This window comes from Suillus subaureus, assembly GCF_016647635.1.
Source record: "Suillus subaureus strain MN1 chromosome Unknown BJ212scaffold_1, whole genome shotgun sequence".
Taxonomy (NCBI): domain Eukaryota; kingdom Fungi; phylum Basidiomycota; class Agaricomycetes; order Boletales; family Suillaceae; genus Suillus; species Suillus subaureus.
This window is the reverse complement of record NW_024538557.1, coordinates 2,521,884-2,548,721: the sequence shown is the minus strand read 5'-3', so window position 1 is coordinate 2,548,721 and position 26,838 is coordinate 2,521,884. Positions and strand designations below refer to the sequence as shown.

Below are 26,838 nucleotides of genomic sequence, written 5' to 3'. Positions count from 1 at the left end.
TGCCATCACAGCGCTCCGACGACAAAGCCTGTATTACATAAGACCAGAGCCTGGGTCTTGGCGCCTGAGTTACATCAAGTTGTAGTCGGCTAATCGTTTATCTTTGCCCGGATGCTAGAAACTTCCAAGCTCAATCTTTAGACAAAGTTGCAAGTCGAGCTCTGCGTGGAGACCTGCCTTGTACTACTATTCGCCCCGCGTCAATGTATGTCTTGCCTTGTTCTCGATCGGTGACTATGCTCGGGGACTACACATTTCCGACTGCGTTCATGAGAAATTCAATTGCTCATCTTACAGAGCCTCAGCGCTCTTGGGGCTGTATGTCAGACTCCGCCACTAGACGCGTGTTATTTTCATCAGCTGAGTCGTTGACTTCGTCACGGGCCGTCTGCCTGGTATAAAAGTCATACCGTTATCTCAATCCCACAGCGTCTCATCCTACCAGTGGTTTCGCTCGAATCATGCTCAATTTCCTTTGGACTCGGCGTATCATGCCCCCAACTGACGCACAGAAAGAGCGAACGCCACTCCTTGAACGAAGGCTTGGGGTGTGGCGCGTACTGATCGCCGCTGATGAATCGTCATCATTCAGGCTCCCCAATCTTCAGTGGGGTATTATATCGACACATATCCCCCTCTTGACTCGCGGATACAAGGATATTCACTCCATTAGTCCCATGTTGTTCTGGCTCATGGTGGTTACACACCTCTGGTATGCAATTGAGGACCCATTGTCGCTCTACTTCTCAAACCGCCTTCTACTTCTCGTGGGTGGGCTCTTCTTGACGATGCCTCGTATATTAATTGTTTCTGAAGATTCAACGCTCTGTTTTGCAAGGCAAGGTTCACACGAGTCTAGACAGAGATCTGTGTATGGCTATCATTGCTCGAGCTTCATGCTCCGCGTTCAGCGGATTTGTACAGTGGACTTCGTAAGCTTCCGTCGAATTTGGTCAAGTTACGTTGATCGTAGGTAATAATAGGAATAATGTACAAGACCAATACTGCATGCTCGTCAATTACCGACTTCAAGAGCGGTTACTTCGAGGTATCAGCACCTTAACCTTCATTTCAACGCTACTAAAATGCCTTGTTAGCAAATCTTGCGCGTGATCTTGAAACCTCCCAAGGTTAGTGGCGGTCATATGACTTGTAGAATGATGAGCTCAAGTAAGGTATGTAAAAGATAACGAGGCGCATCTTACAACCGACCCTGAACTGGTATTTCGCTGCCTTGTACGACTACTTGATCTTGGAAAGGAGATTATTTCATTTCTGCTCCAATTGCGATTATTGCTGCATCTCTTAGGCTCCGAATTTGCAAGTGCCGGACCTGTCTCGATCCTATTGTGTTTTTTGCCCCTGTTATTGGAAAATATGTGGGACAATCAGCTCTGGAGCAAAGGTTTGTACTCCTGTTTATTTTGTTTAGACTGACCTGACATTTCGTAGCTTACGTGAAGCAGGCAATCAATGGCGACTACTTGCGGCAAGAGGCCTTGACCTTGCTCACGGACCACACATACAAAGCTGAGGTGATGGGAGGCAATTTATCAAGTTATCTTTTAGAAGGTTGAGTGTTGAGTTTTCTTTGAGTTTCATAATCACTTACATCACTCTTTAAGAGTACCAGAGAGTGCACGATGCACTGAGTCACATACCTAACGGAGACGTTGAGACTTTGTGGAGACGATCAACGACTGCTCTGCCCAATATGTTTTTTAACCTCTGCAATGACGGACCTGTTGTGAGTTCATGTAATTTTATACGCCTACTTTCCTGATGTATTGTTAGCTCTATATCGGGCTGTTGGCTCTTATGAATCCAAGTCAGGTATCTGTTGTTCAGCTAGCTATGCTAGAACAAACCGCCACACGTCTTCGATACACGTTTGCTTTCGCTAGGCACATCATCACCCTTTGGCCGAGCGAATTGGCCAGCGTGAAGAATTTTTACAGACTTCTCGATCTTAAGAACAAGATGAAGGACGGTTGTATGCCGTATTCACCAGCAGCCGGTGCTTTGGGTGTCTCGTTAGAAGTTCGGTATGAATCTCAAGTTTTGTGTGGTTGCTCCTCGTCATCTTCTCACTGACAGAAACGTATCGTTCAACTATCCCGGTGCCAAGTCTGAAAGAGATGCATTGAAGGATGTCTCTTTTTCGATAAAAGCAGGTCAATTGGTGGTCATCGTCGGCGCAAACGGCTCAGGAAAATCGACCATACTCAAGCTCCTGACTCGCTGCTACGACGCTACATCGGGCACTGTCTTAGTTGACGGAAATCCCATCGAAGATTATCAAATTGCAGACTTGCGGTCTGTGACAGCTAGTCTAACACAGGAGCATACCATATTCCCACTTTCTTTGAGCGAGAACATCGGGATCGGGTCACCATCATCTGCAACAAATCTCGACAAAATTACTCAAGCAGCGAAGTTAGCTGGTGCTCAGGACGTCATTGAGAACTTCACCAACGGATATGACACTGTCCTCGAACCTGTCAAGACTGCCTCTCTTAGCTATACAGGAAGGGGAAACGAGGTCCTAGAAAAGGAGTACGAGAAGATGGAGAAATCAACAAACGTGTCTGGTACGTCTCATTCGCTAGGATGGTGCGTGTACTAATGACGCTTAGGCGGAGAGAAACAAAGACTTGTTGCGTGAGTCCACCCACCCTGGCTCATTGACATTGAAGTAACTCGCGCAGCTCCCGGACATTTATGCGTATGCTGTCTGAGGACATCAAGTTTGTTATAGTCGACGAGCCAAGTTCTGCCCTTGACCCAGGAGGCGAATACGAACTGTTTAAGCAGCTCAGGGAAGCACGCAAAGGAAGAACCATGATATTCGTCACGCACCGTTTTGGGCATCTCACCAAGTTTGCCGATCTCATCTTGTGCGTATCCCTTTTTGTTCATTGCCTTTCATTCTGATGTGAACGACGAACCCAGGTGTATGAAAGGAGGGACTGTGGTTGAGACGGGAACGCACCAGGAGCTGTTGAACCATCAGGGAGAGTATGCTCATTTATATAATGTCCAAGCGCAAGCTTTTACTTGAGACTTACTGAGCCCGTCAAGGATAGTCTTCATAGAATTGAAGCTAGTATACGCCAGAGCCTAGAATATGGGATTATGCTACGTAACAGTGATAGTAACTTCCATACATCACAAGATCTGTATACCGCAGTCCCACACATGTCTGACGTTCTCAAATGCTGACACCGAGAATCTGTTCTTGATCCCCATGAACTGGTAGCACAACAATTCTCCGCCCTTGTGTGGACTGAAGCTGATCGAGAGACTGATGCTCATGACAATCCAAGGGTATCATAATCGTTCCATCACATCATTTGCCGTAGAAGAAACTTGCTGCTAGCACTTTCGTGAAAGACTACTATAATAACAACAAGTTTGAGCGGAAGCATTTTCAAGATATTCGAGAGACTGACGAGATTCGGAGAGATGGTGTAAACTCAAAGTGCAGTCTATTATCGTAACCACCATGAACAGCAGATGATCGATGATCGATTGGACCGACAGTAAAAATGAAAAACCATAATGCTCGACTAACCTTACAAGAGCACCCCTCGGGCGAGATGAAAATTTAACACCTCAAACTCAGATAAAATTCGAGATGCATGGGCCAGCCAACGCTTTTGAATGACACAATAGTGTTATTGAGGTTGTATTAAGGGTGTCTTACGGGACCCCCAACAAGGCTATTACTTGTATGTTCTGCAATGAAGGACAGTGATTATATACCGCTGACGTACGCTGCAAGAAACGCAGCCAAGGTTTTCTTGAGGATGTGGCTCAAATAACCCACGTTGGGGAATGACAAAGGTTACAAACGCTCGGCGCTCATGGCCGAACTTGAAGTATGAGAGGATAAATTCACAATTCTCTTATCATCCCCGATGACGCGGAACCTCACTAATTAGAGTCATGATAAGCGTCGGAGATCTGAAGGATGATCATATAGGAACTCACGCGGAGTGAACGGCTGTCCTTTGGCTTTCCGAATACTCGTAAAATAAAGAGTGCCGGAGCCCAAGTGGCCCTTTAGACGGAAACTTAGATCCACGTTGCCTTGTGGGAGGTTGATCTAGGCAAAGAGATTGAGATGAAGTGAATGCTGCGAAACCAGTCGTAGTCACCGAGCCATTTATCCAAGGGTCGCCATTCAAGTACCAGGCAGGTTCAGGTCGGATCGCATCTCCCAGCATCTCCTTCAGTTCTTCATTATCCCTAACCGTCTGCATTATTCGCTTTACAACAGAACTCGATAGTTTCTCTTGGTTTGTCGCGAAGAGTAAAAATGCAGCCCAAGCAGAAACACCGAGGGTGGCGAATGCAAGAATGAACGGCCAACGTTTCTGTATTGTCGGATAAGTGGAATGCGTGCACGTAGATAGAATCAAAGCAAAGCACGAACCTGAACGCGAGGAAGGTCAGCCTTAAGAGGAGGTCTAGTATAATATAGTCTTGGTTTCGATGGTGCAGAGAACGTCTCGACATGAGGTTCTGCGGTAGGAGGAGGGGGTCGGGGCAACTCGGTTACTGTCGCATAACCTCTTGATATAGCTCCCCCAAAGCTTCTGTCCAAAATCAAGATGTTCCTTGCGTGTCGAGTGATGGACATCATTTTCACGAGCAAAAGACTTGCATTACTAGGTGGGGGAAGTAACCAAAATCTAGACATGCGGCATAGCACAGCCACATCAGGTTTATTCTCCGAGGAGTGAGTCAGACATGTACTTATGCGATGGGATAGAGATAAATGATATTACAATAACCAACGTAGATACTATGTACAGACATCATTTAGACGCAGACATTCAGTGAAACACATCCGAAGCGTAACACAAAGCAAAGTATACTAGCAGGTGGACCCAGACACAAAACGGAAAATGCAAAGTTCCCTACGCACTGCGCAGATTCAACCTCACGAGACAGCGATGATAATTTGACGCGGGATGCACCTTAACGCGAGGTAAATGTCGTCTCAACAACCATAGTCGTATTCATCTTCTGCAGGCTAACTCGTAGGCTCTACATGTCGGAAACACCGAGCATGGCTGCGCTGCAGAAGTTCTGCTCATCGCTCGCATCCATACTGCGGTGCATAGTGAGCAGAGACTAAGTACCTACTGACTGTTGAGCCACCGACCCAATAGGAAATGATCGTTTAGAGGAACAGAAGGCCATCTGTTGAGTCGGTGAAGTCACTGCCAACATCCAGGTAATTCATGATATTCGCAGGTATGGCTCTTTGCCGGATTATTATCGACAACACACTAGTGCTTTATAGTACCAGAATGCATGCACACTTGGCGGCGAATTTAAAGAGGAGGGTAGCCTGTGGTAGTTTCCCATCCATCGGGGATTGTCCAATCGGTGTTACAAACGAAGTTCCAGTCTGTACTCCGAATGTTCTCTTTCTGCGCATCGACAAAAGCATGGATCGAGCACATCCCATCTGGATGATCTTGACACCCTTTTAGATTCGTCAGCGGCACAACACCATCATTAACGATCACACGAATTTGTGGATCGTGTTCCGTGGAACACGACAAGACTGAAGATGAAAAAAATCAGGTATAATTTGGAAGGATCACGGGATTACTTACGCTGGAACTGTACATTGGTTGCGAATGGAGCAAGCTCTGCTGTCCTGAACGTGCGCTGTTCTGGAATATGATCAGTAGGTAATGGTCCCATCGCTGCGAAGCTCGAAAGGTTCAATGCAGTAAGGACTGTCAATGAACGAAGATCAGAATGTTCCCCAAGTTCAAGTCCATCAACGAGCTGACCATTTAATACTACAACCTCGTGCGTCGCATCCACATAAAGGCTGTGTCCAAGGGGGAAGGTGACAGCATTATGAAGGGTCGCATTAGTGGAACTATTATGTGTTTCAATCGGTGTCTGAGTGAGACGAGCCACAAGTTCTTGCACATAGCCAATTCCTTCTCCCCTACCAACAGGTGAGCCCCAAGCTACACCGTACCTATGTTTTTCTGTCAGAATTCTAACTTTCGGTGGCAAGCGAAGGAAAGAACGCACCATAAGTTAAGATCGTATCTGGTTGAGATCAGCAATGTGCAAACTGCATAGGAGAAGTTTCTCACGAATAATCGAAGCCTTCCCACTCCTTCTGCGTGAAGAGTTCGCAGAACTTGGAATAACCAAGAGCGACCGACTCGAAGGCGCACAATTCTTGCATGGCGTAAACATCTTCAACTTCCAATTCAAACCCATCAAGGTATTGCTGCAAACGAGGAACGGTATCTTTGAGGTACACTGCTTTCCACGCATCAGCATATGGTTGGCCACGGTAGCCCCTACTGGGAATGTCATTATTGGCGCAAGACCGATAAGAGGCAAGAGTATTGTTGAACTAACATGCACGTATTATCAGTCGGGTATCTTAGAGTAGTTCAAATAACTTACACCTTTGGCTTCGATCATGATTTGTTGTTGATACTGGCCCTCGAGAGGGTAACCAAAAAATCCGAGAGCAAAGTTTTGCGCAGAGTTTAACATCCGTGTTCTTCATACGTCACCTTCAGAATGCGAATGATCGACTCTCGAAATGCTTACTGGGACTCCGTTCTGAACACAGGCAAGGTGTTTGTTTCGCTGAAATTCTGAATGGTATGGTCAAATTGAAGAATAAAGCAGGGAGACGTGGAAATCAACCTTCAAAAGGAACCCGTATCTCATGCGCATCGACACGCCGAGATCGACTATATGAATATCACAATCTGCTGCTGTAATAGGTGATGATTCCCTTACACAACTGAGACCTCCCAAAAGGTGTCAATCCTGACAATAATTGAGCGTTGGAGCTGCATTCTGATACATGACTGTTACCTTCGTTTCCTAGCTTGTACGTCCTGTAGAAGTGGGGTCAGACATCGGCTACCTTGTTCATATTTTCTAAGCGACCTCACCAGTCGTCCAAAAATGAAAGAGGCCCGGTAGCTGTGACATTTTCTGCATTCATGTTCAACTTCGAGGCGAACCCACCCGGTCCAGTACCTCTAGCTATTGCGCAAACCTCTCTCAGAAGATGTTTAAGAATCTAGATATGGTCATCTCACAGTAGTCAGCAGGGTATCGTGCACCGTGACGATGTAGAAGATGCACGCCAGTGATGTTGCAGGTATCGGGTGCTCCTGGACCAGAATCAATACCAAATTTTCCACGTTGGATGGAGTACCACGGGGATAAGCTTCCCCAGCTACGGAAAATGTCGAAATCCTTCGTTCTGGCCTTTGTGTTGTCCTGAGAAAAACGCGTAGGGGATACAAGGTGCACTAAACCAGAATGTAAAGGATAGGCAGGAGCTGTAGCAGCTACGCCAGGCTCGGCACCTGCATGTGTTGGACCCGGATAGCCAACACTAAATAACAACAGCTCCAATCTTGAAAAACAACGGCAGCTAGAGAGGAACGTACCTGGATGGAAACATGGAGGGAAACGCGTTAGTTGGCTCAGCCGGAGGGTATTGATGCCACTCGGGTGTTCCTGCATGTGTAGGCAGTAAAGCAGTGAAGAGTGAAAATGGCAAGCATGATTGGTTTGACGAGGCGTATTGCGCAACTACAGCCAGACATACGAAGAATCCTGCGAAGAAGGCAGCACCAACGCGTAAGAACAGTGACCGCCGCGCACTACTAGGGTATGAGGAAGGCGACGTCGGATCGCCAAGGTAAACTCGACTCTGGCCGCCCATTCTCTTAACTTCGGGTATAAATACTGGGAGAGTCAAGTCGCATCGTGAGTCCTGCACCTGAATGTGCCCAGTCATGAGGAAGGTTATCTTTCTCCAACTTGGTGGGTAGCTTACGACGTCGCTCATTATGCCAGAGATATATTTACACTTCGGTGGCAATAGTGTGATTGATTCATATTAATATTGGCAGCTAGCAGGCCTGGGCTAGTCATAGGCCATCTGCCCTTTGTTGGCTGCGTCTCAGGTGTAAAAAGTATACGCACACAAGCGTTTTGTGAGCACTTTCGTGCGAACTCGCATTTACTGATGCAGGTTCACTTATTTTACTACAATTCCCGGCGAGGTCCCGCATCGTTAACACTGTAACGTTTGTTTGACAGTAAGTTGAGATTGGGATAAGAAAATATTGGAAGCCCCCATTCTGCAACGAAGTGTATGTTGCGTGATGTATCAGCGAAAAGCACATGCGAATCTCTTTAGAGGGAACATAGTCGCCGACACGAATGGAGTATGGGCTCCGTACTACTGGATGATAAGTGATTACTAGCCTGAAACAGCAAAGATGAACAGACAACTGGTGCAAGTAAGAATTATAGGTACCTAACGGCCCCCGACGGGAGGCGCACCACGCCCCCTTGGACGTCCTCCTCGTCGTCCATATCCACCCCAACCTCCGACATAAGCGCCTGGGCCCATCAGTCCTACACCCCCAGGCTCACCAAATGTAGCAACGTTACGCTCCCTCTCTTCCTCCCTACGATTTCTGCCTCCACCACCTCGCCGTCCACCGGTGCCTCGTGTTGGTGGTGGAGCAGCCTGCGTTGAAGACGATAAAGAATCGAAAAATGACTTCGTTGGGTTATAGGCCACATCTTCCTTATCATCCTTTTTGTCCGTCGACGAGTCACGGTCGGAGGGAACGTCATTCTCATTGTCGCCATCCTTCTTCTTTGGTGCAACTGCCGTCTTGTCGAACCGAGCGTTCGAGCTCTGGAAATCGAAATCTGTTGAAGGTACCTTAATATCTTTGGTCTCCCCACCATGGCCGTGATGACCACGCCGGCCGCCACGACCTCCATGCGTGGGCACAGCATTGCCAGATCCACGTAAGTCTCCTAAAGCGCGTTGAACTGTTTCCATTGAAGCAGCAGCGGTGTGCACCGAATTGACACGGCTCGGGCCAGTGCTAGGGCCTGGTGCGTCATTCGTTTGTACGACGGGGACCATCGGAGGAGCTGGCGCATCTTGTACTGGCACGGGCTGAGGATAAGCAGGAGCCTGAACTTGAGGTGGTGGCGGCTGGGCCGCGACAGGCTGCTGGTATTGGGGACCGCCGTATGCGCCGTACTGAGGTTGGGTTCCAGGAGCAGACGCCTACGATACTAAATTCTTACGGTATTCAAAGTGAGGAACGTCACTCACCCCCAGCACTGCAGGATCGTCATGAACACTACGAAGAGGAGCTGGTTCATCGACTGCAAGATCTTTGACCTCAGACGCGCGAAAAATTATGTATTGGTATGGTTCTTGGACGGGAGGAATGAATTCTGAGGGTGGCCTGACGCGAGTTTGATGTCAGATTACGCGTCATACAGGAGAAGGCGAGGCAAACTGGCGGTGCCACAGGAAGGACAAAGACTCACCTTCTCGACTCTGTACCCATAGAGAACACTAGCAACCATATAAGGCCAAGTGGATAACTGCTGAAAGTCAAACTCACCATTTGAGAGTTGGATCGTGGAAGCAGCAGGGTCAATGCCCGCCAGTATTCCCCGATACCGTACATCGGAATGAGATATGAGAGATATTGGTTTTCTGAGCAGTGCTAATCAGTAACGATAGCGAAATGAGTCAAAAATCCACATACCCTATAAAACTCAGTGCCATGGTCGTCGTCAAAGGCTAGAACTGTTGCTTTCTGCGTATTTCGTAGCACTGCTGCTCGAATTTGGCCTTTTTGAATCGGAGCTTCAATCGGTTCAACACAACCTTCCTATTTGGCGACATGACAAGCAGGGCCGGACGAACTGAAGCTCTTCTGCCAGGGGCACATGTGTTAACTACGTGCAGGATATTGCTGGGAGAGGCCATTTGCATTAATATTGGTGCATGAAAATTCCGGTGAGTGGCCGCAGGTTACTACTGTCGAGCAAAGAGTATTAATTAATTAAGGGTGCAATTATCTGTGAGCTTCAACCCGATCTCCATTGAATTGATCATCATTGATTTTAGTGACCAGACATATCATCGTATGATTTAATGTCGAGGGCTGCGGCGCTGAACGTTGATGCTCCAACGTTTCATGAGCTCTCAGAGTACCGGTGATTCCATCTGTCCTCATGTCGCCTTCGGAAGCGCTGATGCTTAAAGACATAAATCATGTATTCCAACGAATCATGATGTTCTAGATAAGTCTGTGGCCTGAGAGCGACACCCATCACATTGAAGGCCATATCATGAATCGTATAGCTTTCAAATCGCCCCCTTCTCACTTCATACCACGATTCGGACTCGTCACCCGTTGTTCATCGTAAACAACGTGTACTAATGTACACTTGCCCATTCTGCCTTCATATTTACAGCTAGTTTTTTTACGGTTTGAAACCAAAACCACGTCCTTTCATGATACTGGAGGGGACCCGAGGACCAATCGCTCAAGTTTTTAAATAAGTGTGCTCTCCGCATTATGGAGACGCATAACACTATCAGGCACCGAGACAGGATACTACAGCCTCAGGGAAGCTGGCACATTAACCTACAGTTAACATGATGCGATGCTAGAATAAGTATATGAGGGATGGGGAATGCGATAAAAAGCTACATGTGATACGTGATGTGCGTGTGATCACGACCAGAAGCTCCTAACGGAAGTCATGACCTCTCCAACCTTCCTGCTACCCCTTCCGCCTCTCCTTTGGCTTGTCCGAAGTCTGGATCCAAAGCTGTCACACTCTTTTGTCTGGTGTCGCCAGGTGTCACTACGGCGTTGAGATGTGGATCTATTGGGTCTGACGAAGGCCCCGACGTCGTGGTTGAAGTTGGCGTAGAAGTCGTGGCAGTTGTAGAGGTATCAGGATTAAAATTACGGAAAGGGGATGGTGCCACTAAAGGGCGGTGGAATCGAGCACGAAACTCGCTGGGGTGGGGCTGAGGAGGTTCCCCGAATCCATTGCTACCAGGGTCGGCCATATCAACATTTGGGAATGGGGGAGCCGATGGTCCAGGAATAGAGCCGTCTGCAGCTTTGGCCGCAGCTTGTTGGGCGTAGTGCATGCGACGCTAATATTAAGTGAGTTATTTCGGCAAATATGAGGTACAGTGGCTCATACTTGATGATCCCATTGATCAAAGGCTTCTGCTATGACTGGTTCCAAGGATGCGAGTTCCTCGCTCGTGATCGCCAATGTCCTTAGCAGATGTTGTTTAAGAAGGGGTGCGCAGGAGAAAGATAGGAGTAGCGTTGAAGCAAAATTTTGTCCGCCGGTAAGTTGTGGAGGTGGTGCTTGAGGGAAGGATCCGTCTTGCGGGTTCATTCCATGCGGTTGGTGCGGCATCTCATGAGGAAGCACCTGTTGATACTGGCCGTCTCCGTTTACCCTGTACTCTTCCATCCCCTGCATCATTTCATTGGGCATATCTAGTCCCAATTCCCGCATCTTCCGCTGCTTAACAAGACTCCGGTGTTTGCGCTGCCGTTCCCGGGCGGCTGCCCTGACTCTTTCGCGCCTAGTAAGCTCCTCAGGCGTCATTTCTTGACCGGTAAAAGTCGGAGTAGGTGGCTGAGATGGCTGAGGCTGGGGAAGAGCTTGGGCATCCGTGGGTTGTGTGAATGCCATTATTGCATTGATGTTATTGACAGTACGATCACGCTCGCGTTTCCTGCGCTGCCGCTCCGCAGCCTTCTCTCGTTTTTGCCTTTGTTGAGGCGTCTCATTTTCTCGCGAACGTCTACGGGAAGATGAAACTGGTGTGAGGGTGCTCTGTGATGGATTATGATGAGCCCCTGGGTCCATAGCATGCATTGTCCGGATGTGACTGAGCCTTAGTTGTGACGCTTGTTACGGCGTCTTCAGCGAGGGTGACCGTCGTCGTGACAGAGAGTGACGAAGGAGAGACCAAACACGGTTACGCAGAACCACCGGTAGGCGTGAGAATAAGGTGCTAGAATAGTCTAATACTTTGTCTAGGAGTTTGAACTTGTATTGCATGCTAATTCGACATTAATATCCTGCCGGTCTTCTTCAGCATACTTTCACGTCCTGGTCCCACACCTATCCACTCTATAGGCGTACCCAAGAAATTCTCAATGAATCCTACGTAACTCTTGCACTTATCTGGGAGGTCGTCAAACGATGTTATCGACGTTATTTGCGTCTTCCACCCAGGAAGTGTCACATAGACCACTGTGACTTTAGCCAGAACATCAAGATCGGCTGATAGATTGTGAATAATGCTTCACTTTGTTCGATGGTTAACTCACCTGGGAAGTATTGGAGTTCTTTATCATCGATCATGTACTTGACCCCGATTTTGATGTCCTCTAATTCATCCAAGACATCTAGTTTCGTTAGGTTGAGTGAATCATAACCGTTTATGAGGCATGAGTGTTTCATAACGACGAGATCCAGCCAGCCGCAACGTCTCCTTCGGCCTGTGGTAGTGCCATACTCCTTTCCGACTTCTTGGAAGTGGACGCCAATGTGCTGAAAATACGTGAATATATAAATATGTGCTGTTTACGAGAAGACCAACGTCAAGCTGCTCAGTTGGAAATGGTCCTCCTCCAACTCGAGTGGTATATGCCTTGATAACTCCAATGGTGTGCCCAATCGCTTTAGGAGGTATGCCAAGACCAGTGCATACACCGCCAATTGTGGTAGACGATGAGGTGACGTAGGGATAGGTCCCAAAATCCAGGTCAAGCATGAGCGCATTTGCACCTTCAACAAGGACTTTCTTGCGCGCCGCCAGCGCGCCATGAATATACTGTACGCTATCGACAACGAAGGGCTTTAACCGCTGTGCAAGAAGCTACGTCATATTCAGCGATGAGATGTAACAGGGAAAGCATGAGAGATGCAACCTTATAGCGCGCAATCTCGCCCTCTGTATCATATTCGAAATGACCATAGCGCTTGAAACGACCCTCCACGATCCTGCGAAACTTTTGGGCAAAAGTATCATGATCAAAAGGTGGTGCACTCGGAGGCCCGAACGAGAGGCTTTCCCGGAATAAGCCGGGCCTATCCCTTTCTTCGTGGTTCCGATGCTGTAGATCGTTAATGATAAGAATTGTATGAAGAATCACATGAAGGTTCATACCTGGAACCACCGAGCTCCACTTCCTTCAGGCCGTCTACAATTTGGTGGAAGTCGAACACGAGATGAGCTCTATCTGAAAGAAATATTCTATCTGAACAGTTCAGGCCTGCGTAACCGTGTCATCGCTAAACCACATTCGACCATATTGAATCCGACCTTGCTGTTCCAAGGCGTCGAGCTCATTAAAAAAGGAAGGCACATGAACTACAACTCCAGAACCAATCAGGCCCACACATGTTGGGTTTACAAGACCTACCAAATGAATAGATCAGTACCATACAAAAGGGTACCATGAGAACTGGTCACGAACCACTTGGGAGAAGATGGAAAGCAAAGGTAGTCTTCACTTTCTCCGGTCCAACAGGCACAACGATTGTGTGTCCGGCATTATTACCGCCTGCGCATCGCGCGCAGATGTCGAAGTCAGCCGATAGGATATCGACTAGCTTGCCTTTGCCTTCATCTCCCCATTGTGAACCAAGAACGACGGTGACTGCGAGAGAGTCGGTAATCAAAGATCGATGGTGCTGAAATGACTGACATACCGCTCATGGACAAAGGAGCTTCTGTGATACGGATTGAGCCAATTGGCAGAAGCTGCGACGTGGAAAAGAATTGAGATGGATGATATGATAGCTATCGGCCATCTTCGGATAGCTTCTGAATCATCCAGAAAAGGCAGTCAGAGTTCGGCTGTATTGTCTGACACAGGCTTGTCAACTCCAGCAATTGCAGTTGCTACAACATCCAGGCCGCAGGCTCTAGCCTGTAACACCATATGCCGTTTTCCTCAAACCCCGTCAACCCATCACCGCTTCAGTCAAGGTTGAAGCGGCATCCTGCCCTGTTCGGTGTCCCCTTTCTTCTCATCATAGTTGGCGCCTCGTTTGGTCTTCAGACTTTCACGCAAACCCGATATGACCTACAGGATCAGAAAGTCAAGCAGGTCTGACTTCTTCACGCGGAACCTTATCATGTACTTAATGTCTTATAGATTAGCAACGAGCAAGCTCTAGGTCTCGATCGCAAGAAGAAAAAGTTTGACATTAGGGAGGAATATTATGTGAGTTTTCGTGAGCAAATTCTCTCAGGGTCTTACTAGTGTGAACATATCAGAAACTAAGTGCTGCTGGAGAGCAAGACTGGGAACCCAAAAGAATTGCAAGGCCAAATGACTTCCCTGAATTGGGTGTTCCCCCTACTGAACCTCCAGTCAAGTCTTGATATATCTCAGAGTGCCGGCTGCGCTACACTCTTAGCCACTCAATGTTTCGTGCTCCATGCGGCCTTCGCTCCGACTTGTGTTATAGGCGATACCTCAGTTCTTGTAGCGGTGGGAACCCGCGGGACATCACTTGCTACGTAGTCGACACCAGGCTGCATAACAACTCTACCGCATACGACGATATGCAGATCAGGGCGAGTTTACCTTAGTCCTTTCTATTCTGTCATACTTTTACTCCATATTTCTATTCTGATGCGCCATATTGGATGACGCACAGCGAGTGAAATTCAAGGCTATCTTCATATCAATAGATCAGGACGAGTAAAAAAAATTGCCGCTTTTATTTGTCGTCCTTTGTGGTGTACTGCAAATTTACTGACTAACATGCGAACAACGGGGTTATCACAGTCAACCAACATTTTTCAGTGTTTTTTAGAACTCAAATTCTCTCAACACCAGGCGGAACCCCCTCGCCAACACAACTGTGAACGCCTCAGATTGGAGCGGGACTAAACAGAGGTGCTCATGTTGCATGGTTACTTGGGGAGTACTACAATGTCAACGACCACTGACCATGCACCACAACTGTCAACTGACTCTGCAACATCCATATACCAGAGGCTGCCAAACAGTATTGGGCCACCATGTCCACATGCGGCATGACCTCGAAGGGCATAGCAACGGTGCCCGGAAAGATCATCATATCGACATAAGGTTCTTTTTCGACGGGAGAAAGAGACGATCTAGAATGCCAGGGTTGCAGAAACTGATTGGAGCCCCAGGTGATGACGAGCACAACTTCCCTTCGACAGCATTGTAGTGTCTTGCACGAGGGGCTTTATTGCTTCATTGCTTGACAATAAAGCTCACCTACAGCTGGTACCGTGCAACACAGTCTAAAGGCTTCCGAAGGTCCTGTCCGACTAAGTGAACCATGGCAAGGAGCATATGTGAATTTCGCACAAGACCAAAACTGTTCCCAATGGGAAGAAGGAAGCAGATTAATCGAAGATCTAGTGCTATGTGTCGACGTCCAACCAGACTCCCGCGACCCTCGGCCCACGACTAATAATGGCCTCATTATTCTCCAAAACGCATTGCCAGCGACTCAGTCTCAATGAATTGTGTCCACCCGCTGATACGATACGGGCTCTTCGTATTCAGGTTCACAATGTGCTCTGTTATGCTCTACTGTGCCTTGCCTATTCTCAAGATTCACTCTAGGGACCTTTTCATTGGAATAGGATCACAGTTTTGACGTGGACGTCTCTCGATGTGTCTTTCTCCTCAGCAGAACATTCGTGTTCGTTGCTACAGTGGAAATGCTCATAATCAACTCATAATGCATAAATAAATAAAATACAAACAAATCACTGGAAAATCATTCTTGGGCGCAAAGAATTATACGTTAACAGCAATATATGGACCAGGTTCATTTCCACGAATGGATGACAGAGGGCTTCTCGAAAAGATTGATCCTAATTTTTTATGCAACATGGATTATGAGCATTTCTACTGCATTATCCGCAAGCTCAGCCTCGCCTGTCCGAAACACAAGGTCTTCTGTCTCTGAGCACGTCGTAGTGCAAAGTACCATTTCACGCATCGAGCATGACCGCTACATCCTTTGCATAAAAGATATCGCGTTAAAACTTGGTGACAAGGTCACAGCGGGCCCTACTGCTGACGTCGTATCCTCCGCCCAATCGGCAGCGTCTGATTGGAGCAGCAAAAAGAGTGGGGGTCTTGAGTTGCTCTGTACTTCACTCTGTATTTCTTACTACGTGGGACCGCGTGAAAAGTCGCCGTAGTACACTGTGCTTGTGAGTCAACGAGGACAAGATAGCGCAAGTATCGTATACCCCTGCCTCCATTTGGAATGAATACCATGCCTCTCAAAATTGCGTGCAACGACCGGATGTCACGGCTTGTTTTATGCTATTAAAATTATGTTTGGCACCAGAGTATACTCTGAAGTCGGGCCGTAGCTTATCTGACTCGAACGATCTCCTTGTGCAAGATGGCGGGCCTCAGAGTCCCGACTGATAAGATCATACGGATCCGAGGGGAGATATATCAGTGATATTGAGCATCATAATGCAAGTAACTGCCACAGGACTCTACCTGATAGATCGTAATACCGGTAGATCAAATCTGCAGAGATCAAAATCAAAGCTTCATATCAATGTACATGCACTCCAACACACAGCTGTTGCGTACCTTTCAGTGCGTCACACGAGTGCTTAGGCGCCACGGTGCATGAGAAATTGTTTTCACTACGTTAGATTTTGGATGCACACCTGGCAAACAAACGGCTTCGTACATAAACGAGCTATGAGTATGAAAGGACGTGCCAATTTGTCATTTGGGTGCACGACAAGCTTATCGTAATCTCGTCAAACCAGAGTTACAAATTGTCACCAAGCGGGTCACGTCTTGTCACAGTCTGATCGTGAATGAGACACGGTCCAACAGAGCATCCTCTTCTGCTGGCAATCTGCTGGACTGATAGTCCGCATTTTGGGGTATGCCTTGAATTGTGGCATCAGCAAGCCCGAGTTCGGCGAAGATGTTCTTGAGCCTGACTTAGGGGTGCATTTTTGCTGCTTCCCGATAGCCTGGATATTTTGGCGTCTCGAACCTCCGCCTAGAAAGGGGTATGGATATCGTTACACCAAGGTCGCATGGTCACTGCATTGCTCAAATATGTTGTAAAAGGACTAGTAAGATGTAACGGGCTCGACAGAACTTGACTATGACAGACGGACGTCACGGACCTATCAGATTTTTGGCTCTCAAACCCCAATCCGGATATCTAAATATTTGATTTACCATATCTCTATATCCGTAATGAGCCAGTGCACGCCAAGAGCCAGTTTGGCATTTGGTTGCTGGGCGTTATCGTCGGAAATGACATGCCACGCAATCAGACTCGAATATATGTAGCTTGCACAACAGAATTTTCCAGCAATAACCTTTGTTAGCAGCAGGTGGAACTCACAGTTGACCAACAATATCTATGGCAGCTCAACCTCCACCACCCAACAAATGGATATCCTGGTTGTCGCAGATTTATAGTTCAGGCAAGGGGCCAGTGCTCGGCACGGTCGATGTCCAGGAAATCGAGGATAAAGCCCGCGAGGTTATGAAGGACAATTCTAGTATGCTGCGGCATTCGGATGGTAGAGCTGAAGCTGAACAAGTTTGATAGCCGCATACCTGTACACGCTGAAGAGTGCAGGTACCTGCTCGACCGACGATGCCAATAGGAAGGCATTTGAAAGGTGGAAGCTCGTCCCGCGCGTGTTAAAAAATGTCACATCGCGCAATGTTGAGGCAAGCGCGCTGGAAATGATAGTTACCAAGGGCCGCCTAATCCCTTCCGTCAGACGACAATTTTGGGTATGAAAGTCTCTTCACCAATATTCGTAGGACCAGTCGGCAAACAAGGTCTGGTGCATGCTGACGGAGAGCTTGCGACAGCTCGTGCAGCTGCGGCAGTCGGTGTACCGATGATCCTCAGTTCTTCTTCGTCGCGATCCCTTGAGGATGTGGCGGAAGCCAATGGACCGAACGGCCAACGATGGTATCAGTTTTACTGGTGAGTGCCATCTCGTGCCATATGGCGATACCTTACCATATTACAGGCCTCGTTCTTCCGATGTGGCATTGTCCTGTTCTCAAACGCGCGAAGGAAAATGGGTATACTGCTCTCGTTATCACGGTTGACACGATGATTATCGGATGGCGAACACATGACCATCGCATCGGATACAGCCCTGCGGGACATGGATTCGGCGTCCAACAGGGTATGGCGGACCCGGTGTTCATGAAACGCTATGGACTCACTGCCCGACATGAGCATCCAAAATTTCCATTTGATCAAGAAGACATCAGAAAGAAAGCAGCGGCAGGTGACGAAGAAACGAAACAATCGATGTTCCTTGCGAGCCAGTGGCTTGCCGAGACAGGATCTGGGATTTTTAGAACATGGGACGACCTTCAATTCGTCAAGGACAATTGGGATGGTCCCATCGTGCTCAAGGGAATACAAGCCGTCAACGTGCGCTCACCCGGAGTTGTCACGAGCTATCGCTGACAGCCTCACCAGGACGCGGAGAAGGCGATCGACATGGGCATCGACGGGATTGTCGTCTCTAATCACGGTAAGTATCGCTGTCGACATTTTCTGTTTGTCCGCCGGTGCTGAATCGAGAAATCTAGGGGGTCGTCAGATAGATGGCGCAATAGGCTCACTGGATGCGCTCGATATGATCATGCGCTCACAGAAAGTTCTTGACGCGCAAAAATCGGGCAGACTAACTGTCCTATTCGATTCTGGAATTCGGACAGGAAGCGACATAATCAAGGCGCTTGCAATCGGAGCACAGGGTGTTTTAAGTGTGTTATCCACCGCTCTTTTTGTTCCCATCTTACAATTTTTCTTTAGTTGCCCGACCGATTGTTTATGGGCTTGCAATAGCCGGCCAAGCAGGGGTAGAGCAAATCTTGATGCAAAGCATCTGTGATTTGCACATTACGATGGGTCTGTGTGGATTTAGCGATGTGAATGACCTGACAGGTAAACGGGATGAATTGTTGGTCAAGGTAGACTACGGAGTAGGCACACGTACGTTGGTGAAGTCGTCGATGTAGACCGTCCTCTCCACTCCGCTGGTCGGTAATATAATTTAGATGTGTAGAAGTAGATTCTCTGAGGTGGCGCTACTATTGTCAGCATTTGCATCTACCAACCCACTTCACAGTCCTACACGCAATGCAGATCAAGTCAGAACAATGTGCTTGCTAAAGGAGTAGAAGAAGAAAACGTTATGAATCACGATCATCGACGATGGGGGCACAGGCCGAGCCCCAGCAATGAGGTGAGGTGATGATGGCAAGCGGGAGTGAGACACGGGTTTCTGCCAACGTCATTCGTCATTTGCCAAGCTGGTGGCATCCTGTTTGTCCCCCTGTCTGTTACCCGACTGTACCAAATACTTTGCAGTATCGACCTATAGTGATTGTGTGGGCAAGGAAAGGCTGAATAGTCGAGCGCGAGAATATTGAAGTCAAGGATGATGATAGCGACAGGAGTCATTGTTTTCCTGTTGCGCAGTGTCGCCTTAAAGCATGGTAGTGAAAGCAGATGGTACTGCAAGATCCGAGCCGGGGGCTCATATGTTTTCAACCATCAAGAGCGAGGCAAATAAACAGCTTCAAATACGCTGATCCAACCTATCGGAGGGCAAGTAAGATGTCTGCGCTCCTTCTGCATGAATGGCTGGTCAAGCAGCTCATGAGCATCCCATAGCTGTATATTGGGTGAAAGTTGGATACAATTCCAATCGTGAATCGTCATGCTTGAAGAAATGTACCCGACATCATGATGTCGGCGGTAGACAGTTGAAGGCGTCACTCATCATAGTTTGCCACCATCGACAACGCACAGCTGCACAGTGACCCCGGGGTATTCCTGTCTTGTTGTCCCAGGTTGATACATTGAGCATTCGTCCAGCCTGATAAAATAATATTTTGTCGCCCAAGCAACGTTATCCAGGTGAATATATAAAGTTTAATATTGGATGACTTCCCGCAACATTTAGAATTCTAGATTCCATTCTAAACCTTAAAATTCGGAGGTTCTGCCAAGTGGAATATATATCTAGAAACTCGTTCCAAACCGTAGACACAAGTCAAATAAAATTCATGATCTAATCCTACTTACTAAACCTTAAACATAGCATATGACATGACTGATGAAAGCCTGCTTTCCCTTGCTCTGGCTGATGAAGATGAGGACGATGATGATGAATTACGGAGGGGGCACATCATAACTGTTGGTGTCCTGATATTTGTCGGAGCTGAACAAGATACTTGGTGGCATACTATAGGGCTGAGTGGGCAAAAAAGGAGCTGGTGCACCGGGGGTTGCCGGTGGGACGGGAGTAGCGGACAGGAGGAGCAGGCAGAGGAGTGCCAGGGTCTTGTGGGTTTCCGAGGTCCAGCGCACATAGACACATAGCACGACACGTAGCACATAGCAGCATCATCCATCTTAGAGCGCGAGCAGCCTTCCTTCCTCTTCAGAGCACGAGGTGTGGCCTAGGTCACTGGATAAGGGCCTGATGGTAACATGCCGAAACTAGGCGGAAGTGAGGGAAATGCGAAGGGTTGACCGGCAGGCTGCATGACGAAAAGTTCGAGACTTTGTGAGAGACCAGTAGTACTACATATATTGAATGTAGATGCACACATTATATAACAAAGTGCAACATCTACATCCAAAGATACGGAAAAATGGACCTCTTGCGTGAACCAGCAGCTCAAGTGACATTTGCACATGGTGCAGAATGCAGCGTGCACCTGAAACGAACGTCGATTAGCATAAGGGAGAGGATCTGGGAGACTTGGACATACAGAAAATATCACAAGGGTTGCTGAGTCGTTTCTTATCCTCGCCGCGTTATCCCCCAGAATATGAACTTGTTGCATGGTGAGGGGCACGCATGGCGCATGCATAACGCACAGACCTGGTACGCACTAAACGATCGTCGCGGACATTGAAATGTCGTTTAGAACGACGATCTGAAACTGGAAGGGGGTGCGTTTCACGTACGGAGTTTGAAATTGCTTAACGCTCGGCATATAAGGTTTGGAACGCATATCAAACGCTGCGGGAAGTCATCCACCAACATACTCCGTGTGGGAAGCGAGCATGGCGGAACATACAACCACAAGTATTTCTGTAGCCTCGGAGAAGTCCGTAATAACAAACAGAGAAAAGGGATACACTGTCGCTGTTGCACGTCCAACACGACCCACTGCAGGAAATAGCTGCCTTTCTGCCAAGAACTAGTACGTAGGGAACAGTGTTGCTATCCAGCAGAAGTGTTGGTGAGAAATGCACGACTCCCTTGTCATGGTTCGCCGACTTCACAAGACCCTGAAGCCCTTAGACTGTATTCCACATCCATCTACCTTCGTGTGAGCTAAAGTGCTCAATATCATCGATACAGTTTAGGTGTTCTTCCTGGGAGACGCCCCCGATGTGGCTTTCTTGATATCAACCTGCCGAAGTCCAACCTGGGTTATTGTGATGACAGCACTGACATTAACAACCACATTGATCACGAGCTTGAACATATCTTGGACATAGATGATCAGCCTGAGCTTCTGGACACCATAATTGTTACACTCGTATACATCGACAAATCAAGGCGAGAAAGAGAACAAGTAGCAGCGAAAGACATGAGGTGGATTACTAGGTGCGTTGGACGTTGTGTATGTTTGCTCTACCGTTGATCTTGCGACTGTCTTCATAGCGGGATCTTCCTTTTTCTCTTAATGTTATTGTCCCTGATAATGTGTGCGATGGTAACAAGATGAGTGTTCAATTGGCAAAGGCGTTAACTAGGCTTCTACATCTGCATTTTCTTCCATGACACGCAGTCCACACAAGTGGGAAATATCCCCGTACTTCAATATGTCACCTTCCACCTCTCTATGCTTCCCTCTTGGAATTGTCCTGTATTCTACTATGGATATACTGGCATTGCCTAATGTAGGAAGGCCTCTAAGCTTCATCTCTGCAGGACACGTAACATAGTTGGTAGAGATCATGATACGAAAGAGCGTAGTTATAAACGCCCCGTGCGATAATACGAGTATATTCTGACATTGGCCCTCTGGGACATCAGGTTTGGTGACGGAGACGGTCAGTACTATCACCCGATTATACCAAGTGATACAACGTTGAACAAAAGCGTCGTCTGTCTCTATCGAGGACAAGCCATTCAATCCTTTCATGTCGACTGGCCCCTTCTTGCCTTGCATCTCGCCCATAAACTGTCCAGCAGATGACCAACTTTTCAATAGTTTGAAGTTAAATTCGACACTCACCCTTTCTCGTAACGCGCTGTCTTGGACCAGCTCGATGCCAGTGTGACCATGGAGAATCCTCTCGGCAGTCTACGACATATGAGTTATTGAGTGTTATCAGTGAGTACTGTAAGTATTGCATAGTTTCAAAAGTTCGGTCTCACCTTGGAAGCTCGCTGGAGATCACTCGTAAAAGCTTTGTCGAAGGAGACAGATTTGAGCGCCTCCGCAGTCATCGCAGCTTGTGCAAGACCAGTGGCATTGAGCTGTGTATCTAGCTGACCCTGTGCGATTCTGTTGCAATTTGAGTCCGTCTCTCCGTGTCTCACAACAAACACCCGAGCAAGGATAGTCATGGAGCTAACGAAGAACTGACTGAGGACTTAGATCTATTATTAGGTTTGGTCTGATCACTTTAAAAGTGCTGGTTAGTTGACTACCTTTGTACAATGAAGGTAACAGTGGACTGGACATCATTTAATCAGTCCATGAACCACCACAATCCGCCCCAAAGATCAGTTATCCATTCCATGCCGCGATGTCTAGACCCCTAAGTCACGCGAGGAGGTGTATTTGTATAACGTATCCGTCAAGCACGCCCAAGAAAAGCCAGTTAATCAAAGCAGTGCCTTGATCTCGCTGACCACATTCCTGATTCTATCGTCAGGGAATGTTGGGAGAGCTGACATTACTGTTTGCAATTCTGCAGATTGTGCAGAATCTAGTGAAATGCCGCGCATGTTCCCGGCATAAACCTTGATTGATGAGCAAACAGTCTTGAAACGAAATGGGAGGACGCTTACCACGTTCCCCAAAGCAACCAGGGTGCGATAGGTAACCTCTGCGTCATCTGTATTTGAACGTAGCAACTAGGAGCTGCTTAGTTGATGGACGAGAACATGCTTCTGATAAGTACCTGAAGGACTAATCCAATGTGTTGGTTTACCACCTCTCTAGCGACGGACGTTGTCAGGTAGGCACAGGAGAAACTGTTTCAACATTTAGTTTTTTTCCCCTGATGCGGTACAGTGAAGTCATACTTGAAAAGGATGGTCGCCAAAGCCACGCGCTGAACCTTTGTCAGAAGTTCGTAAGGTGTATGTCTGAGCGCTTCGAAAACCTGTTTCCCGTGAGAACCACCACTTTGACCGAAAAATGAAGTCACCCGCCTGTGCGACCCACTGCCCTTCTTCCACAGGACTTCCCTCTTGAAAACAATTAGCTACTGTGCGAAATAGTAACAAAATATTCGTTTCTTGAGCCTTCGACATAGCCTTCCCATGTGATCGGACTTCAGTCCAATCAGATGCCTTGAACAAGGATGCAAGAAATTGTTCTCGTCCACCGGGGGCAGAGGTATCCGCGCAATATGCAACTACCAATCTGCTTAGGTCCATCACTTAGAGTAGTTAGTAAAATGATGAAATCGGCATGATGGGATGCTTACTAGGGAATCTCTGGGACGCCGGCCATCGCTCTAGAATCTGTATAATAGCACCTGCGTGAGTGCCACTGAGAGGTGGAAGAGAGGGTTTGGAAGTTGTCGAAGTGACTTGGGAAAGATAAGCGAAGGCTTCTTCAATGGTCTCCAACTCTTCGGGGTACATTGCAAGGGTTGCGGTGGACTGGCATGTCTGGATTTAGAAGGTTGTTCAATGCAGCTCAATCGCGTGCGTACAATTTCGTTGCGTAGTGCTTCGTCAAATTGGTACAACTTTGCTTGCATTGCTGATACATTAACTTGTTTGAAAGAGACAAACTTGGCCTGCAGGGGTCGGCATTGAGCTCAGCTATCGCTGTGTAGAAAAACCTTACATAGGGTATGATTTTCGGTGCTGAAGGCGACACCGAAGGAACTGGAGGTGTAGGGATAGGAGCACCACTGTACCGAGCTGCACCCGTAAAAGGGTCCATGTAAGCCGTAGACGGGGCTGGCACGGCTGAGGTACCGGCAGCCTGATATCTTGATGCTCCTGATGGCAATCTAGTACATGTCGTACTACTAAACATCAATGCCTACCGGTGTACGGATCAACGTATTCATTGCTGGCGCCTAAATTGACTCCCGAGGTATTCTTTTCTATGAACTTAACAACTTCGTCGATGTAGTTCGTTGACAAATCATTCTGTTCCAAAAAGCGTTGAGCAGCCACATATGGGTTCTCTGCAATGAAGACAAACATCAATTATGTCCACAGCACGAGAGTATGAGATACTTGCCGGACACGTTGAATGGGAGTTTCAATGGAGGTGCGCCTTCCTGCACATCGACGTCAAACACGTAGTCATATTCCTTGCCATTGAAAAGCTGCTTCCTTCCAGAGCCGACGGCATCTACAACATCGCCAATTTTTTGCCAGTTTGACGTTGCACTATCCCACTACACTAGCTTAGATGATCATCTCGCTGATTTACAAGTGCTCACCTGATGCGCCTCAACGGTGTCGCCATTTTTTATCATTTTCACTTCTCCAGGTTTCTTACCTACGCAATTTTAATTCAACCCCACAAAATCCATGTGAATAGTGACCGCCAACCTGGATGGAGCAATGCATCTGGACCAGGAAGATCAGCTTTCTTGACATCGCCCACTTGTTGCGACGGAAGAGCCTGGCTTGCGATATGATCTTCGAATTCCTTCAGCTCCGCTGCGCTGGCCCAACGATCTTGAGATTCGCTAAACACTCGAACAATACCATCGCTACAGCCGCTGACAATATCTCCGTTGGGCATCGTGGATACAGCCCAAACAGAAATCGCCGGATGAACAATCATTTGCACACATTCACCGTCTGATATTTGTGTGTGAATGCCATGGGGTTGGACACAGTTCAATAACGCACCTTGCCACACCCTCACAGAGCGATCTTCGCCGCCTGATACTATTCCTCCATTCGGAAGAACGGATAGACTGTACACAAACGAAGTGTGTCCAGATAGCGTGTAGACCACATCGCCCTGCATTGTCCACACCTTAATTTCACTAGTCCCAATCAGCTACCCCATTTCGTCCAAAAATAGTGAGAATAACTTACCTATCGTTGGAACATGAGGCAAAGCCTATGTCAGGTATTAGGGTCAAGCCACGAACCGCGTCCTTATGGCCCTCATAAGTTCGCATCATCTTGTGTTGAACCCAGTACTTGATGGTTTTATCCGCCGAAGCTGATTGAAAACGTATCCGTCACTGACCTGCTAGACGGCGAATGGCCTCACGCACCGGTCAAGAATTGTTCGTCATCAATGGCAAGGACTCCCCAAACTGCTTGCTGATGCCCCTTCAGATCATACGCCAGCTGGAATTGTTTCCAGACTTTGGCGGTTCTGTTGTGTTCAATATTAGAACAGCACACTTGGTGAGCAATGGAAGATTCTTACTTGTCCCATGACCCAGAGATGATGGTGCCAGATTGGCTGATATTAAGAGCACAGACATTATCGGTGTGTCCCACCAGCGAATATTCAGGGTCCTCTTTCTGTGCTGGACCCAAGGCAAAAATATTGACGACCGTATCCTGCCCTCCAACAACAGCGTATCCTACCTTGGGTCAATGCTACGTGAGACGATGCTAACCACAGGCAAGCCTACCTTGCGGCGCTTCAGGCGACGGGGAGATATATTGTACAGCATTGACAAATTTTGACCCAGCTCGCAGGATAGATGAAGGAGTGAAGGGGACAGTTGGCGATGGTCGTTTCCAGGAGATCGCGGTGGAATCTCGCGATGCTGAAAGGATGATACTTTCTGTTGGTGAAGCTACTGCACGAACCTATGAAAATTACAATCAGATCAATTCCTTTGCAAGAATTGGTGGATTGGAGGAACCTACATCTGAGGAATGAGCTGATAGTGTGGCTGATAGCTTGTAAGGCATCGGAGGTCCTTCAGCAGCTGCGCGGAATCAAATAACGTAGATACTGGACGAGAGACCACAGTTGAAGGATAAGATTACTCGAGGAAAAGCGGGCAATCACGTCAATGAAATGAAGGGTTAAAATCAGAACAGTCGAAATATAACCACGGTCACGGTATCGCAACGTGTACCTGGACTTTCAATTCACATAAGCAAGACAGATTGGATTGTATACCCATGTAGCTAAACCGAGCACCGCACACAGCGTTAATCAAAGGACCAGGCTAGACCATACTTGTGAACGTAAGAAACCATTGCCCACGGATGTCACATTTGCCAGTATGAGACATGCATGTATCGATAACTATAATGTGCACCACACTAACGAGCCCCACAGTCGTGAAATCGACAGCAGGGAGATACGGAGGTGTAAACTATGCCATGCACCATTACTTCATCTCCTGCGAGGGCCTCCCGATGCAGACCGTCGACTGTAAACTTGGGTAAGTACGACGAATTGCCAAATCGTGAGGGGATGAAAAAAGGGTACTAACAGATTTCGTATTATTTATTACTTATCAAATTTAGGGCAGGCCTTATTGATTTATCCTGGATACAGACGCTGGGCCAAATATGAAATTAGACGTCGATCGATCACTGGTGTCCGAGCCAAGGTGTGTTAGCATCCGCTGCACCTGTCGTAGTCTGACAAGTTTGTAGCAAAACCAAATTGCTTGAATTTATATATCCAACCTACAGGAGGTGCTGCAGGATTCAGAGTTTCCCCGAGACGGTATTACCTCACCGAAACA

The 26,838-nt window shown here is 47.6% G+C and overlaps 10 protein-coding genes across 10 annotated transcripts; 3 read left to right on the top strand and 7 right to left on the bottom strand.

Annotated features, from left to right (window-relative positions):
* The first annotated feature begins 67 nt into the window (after positions 1–67).
* Positions 68–3,272, top strand: BJ212DRAFT_1313475 (P-loop containing nucleoside triphosphate hydrolase protein). The gene is made up of 12 exons (XM_041334089.1): positions 68–767; positions 817–932; positions 984–1,048; positions 1,098–1,130; positions 1,187–1,405; positions 1,453–1,572; positions 1,626–1,747; positions 1,795–2,045; positions 2,098–2,591; positions 2,637–2,661; positions 2,709–2,897; positions 2,953–3,272. The coding sequence occupies exons 1-12, from the start codon at positions 462–464 to the stop codon at positions 3,059–3,061; spliced, it is 2,049 nt and encodes a 682-aa protein (XP_041200455.1). The 5' UTR covers positions 68–461; the 3' UTR covers positions 3,062–3,272.
* A 301-nt stretch (positions 3,273–3,573) lies between these two features.
* BJ212DRAFT_1313468 (cytochrome oxidase complex assembly protein 1-domain-containing protein) lies at positions 3,574–4,761 on the bottom strand. The gene is made up of 4 exons (XM_041334088.1): positions 4,439–4,761; positions 4,161–4,379; positions 3,994–4,108; positions 3,574–3,936 (listed from the first exon to the last, which is right to left on the bottom strand). The coding sequence occupies exons 1-4, from the start codon at positions 4,646–4,648 to the stop codon at positions 3,848–3,850; spliced, it is 633 nt and encodes a 210-aa protein (XP_041200454.1). The 5' UTR covers positions 4,649–4,761; the 3' UTR covers positions 3,574–3,847.
* Positions 4,762–5,257: 496 nt separating this feature from the next.
* On the bottom strand, positions 5,258–7,876 carry BJ212DRAFT_1313465 (histidine phosphatase superfamily). The gene is made up of 13 exons (XM_041334087.1): positions 7,467–7,876; positions 7,110–7,411; positions 6,960–7,053; positions 6,880–6,902; positions 6,802–6,831; positions 6,706–6,752; positions 6,607–6,653; positions 6,457–6,556; positions 6,135–6,403; positions 6,070–6,087; positions 5,817–6,013; positions 5,634–5,759; positions 5,258–5,581 (listed from the first exon to the last, which is right to left on the bottom strand). Exons 1-13 carry the CDS (start codon positions 7,868–7,870, stop codon positions 5,346–5,348), a joined length of 1,893 nt encoding a protein of 630 aa, XP_041200453.1. The 5' UTR covers positions 7,871–7,876; the 3' UTR covers positions 5,258–5,345.
* Positions 7,877–8,344: 468 nt separating this feature from the next.
* On the bottom strand, positions 8,345–9,631 carry BJ212DRAFT_1474762 (Scd6-like Sm domain-containing protein; the record flags this gene model as incomplete). Its single annotated transcript, XM_041339147.1, has 5 exons — positions 8,345–9,118; positions 9,167–9,302; positions 9,388–9,415; positions 9,465–9,559; positions 9,612–9,631. The coding sequence occupies 5 exons, from the start codon at positions 9,629–9,631 to the stop codon at positions 8,345–8,347; spliced, it is 1,053 nt and encodes a 350-aa protein (XP_041200452.1).
* A 984-nt stretch (positions 9,632–10,615) lies between these two features.
* On the bottom strand, positions 10,616–11,757 carry BJ212DRAFT_1443559 (uncharacterized protein; the record flags this gene model as incomplete). Its single annotated transcript, XM_041337849.1, has 2 exons — positions 10,616–11,023; positions 11,074–11,757. 2 exons carry the CDS (start codon positions 11,755–11,757, stop codon positions 10,616–10,618), a joined length of 1,092 nt encoding a protein of 363 aa, XP_041200451.1.
* An 89-nt stretch (positions 11,758–11,846) lies between these two features.
* Positions 11,847–13,706, bottom strand: BJ212DRAFT_1313435 (P-loop containing nucleoside triphosphate hydrolase protein). The gene is made up of 9 exons (XM_041334086.1): positions 13,612–13,706; positions 13,377–13,559; positions 13,223–13,318; positions 13,067–13,172; positions 12,947–13,013; positions 12,828–12,908; positions 12,497–12,775; positions 12,225–12,447; positions 11,847–12,177 (listed from the first exon to the last, which is right to left on the bottom strand). The coding sequence occupies exons 1-9, from the start codon at positions 13,616–13,618 to the stop codon at positions 11,954–11,956; spliced, it is 1,266 nt and encodes a 421-aa protein (XP_041200450.1). The 5' UTR covers positions 13,619–13,706; the 3' UTR covers positions 11,847–11,953.
* Positions 13,707–14,698, top strand: BJ212DRAFT_1313433 (cytochrome c oxidase assembly protein COX16-domain-containing protein). The gene is made up of 3 exons (XM_041334085.1): positions 13,707–14,012; positions 14,061–14,129; positions 14,183–14,698. Exons 1-3 carry the CDS (start codon positions 13,845–13,847, stop codon positions 14,288–14,290), a joined length of 345 nt encoding a protein of 114 aa, XP_041200449.1. The 5' UTR covers positions 13,707–13,844; the 3' UTR covers positions 14,291–14,698.
* Positions 14,699–17,310: 2,612 nt separating this feature from the next.
* BJ212DRAFT_1443556 (oxidoreductase) lies at positions 17,311–19,101 on the top strand (the record flags this gene model as incomplete). The annotated part of the gene is made up of 9 exons (XM_041337848.1): positions 17,311–17,452; positions 17,503–17,627; positions 17,681–17,892; positions 17,939–17,954; positions 17,986–18,354; positions 18,403–18,457; positions 18,516–18,692; positions 18,742–18,921; positions 19,058–19,101. 9 exons carry the CDS (start codon positions 17,311–17,313, stop codon positions 19,099–19,101), a joined length of 1,320 nt encoding a protein of 439 aa, XP_041200448.1.
* Positions 19,102–21,588: 2,487 nt separating this feature from the next.
* Positions 21,589–22,986, bottom strand: BJ212DRAFT_63075 (phosphoglycerate mutase-like protein). The gene is made up of 4 exons (XM_041343699.1): positions 22,976–22,986; positions 22,337–22,927; positions 22,194–22,262; positions 21,589–22,139 (listed from the first exon to the last, which is right to left on the bottom strand). Exons 2-4 carry the CDS (start codon positions 22,526–22,528, stop codon positions 21,705–21,707), a joined length of 696 nt encoding a protein of 231 aa, XP_041200447.1. The 5' UTR covers positions 22,529–22,927; positions 22,976–22,986; the 3' UTR covers positions 21,589–21,704.
* Positions 22,790–26,047, bottom strand: BJ212DRAFT_1257810 (WD40-repeat-containing domain protein; the record flags this gene model as incomplete). Its single annotated transcript, XM_041329893.1, has 18 exons — positions 22,790–22,927; positions 22,976–23,041; positions 23,089–23,161; positions 23,213–23,292; positions 23,351–23,571; positions 23,620–23,797; positions 23,851–23,937; positions 23,988–24,145; positions 24,193–24,334; positions 24,400–24,552; positions 24,598–24,656; positions 24,710–24,964; positions 25,016–25,155; positions 25,208–25,337; positions 25,393–25,496; positions 25,551–25,710; positions 25,762–25,942; positions 26,003–26,047. 18 exons carry the CDS (start codon positions 26,045–26,047, stop codon positions 22,790–22,792), a joined length of 2,370 nt encoding a protein of 789 aa, XP_041200446.1.
* Between the last annotated feature and the right edge of the window lie 791 nt (positions 26,048–26,838).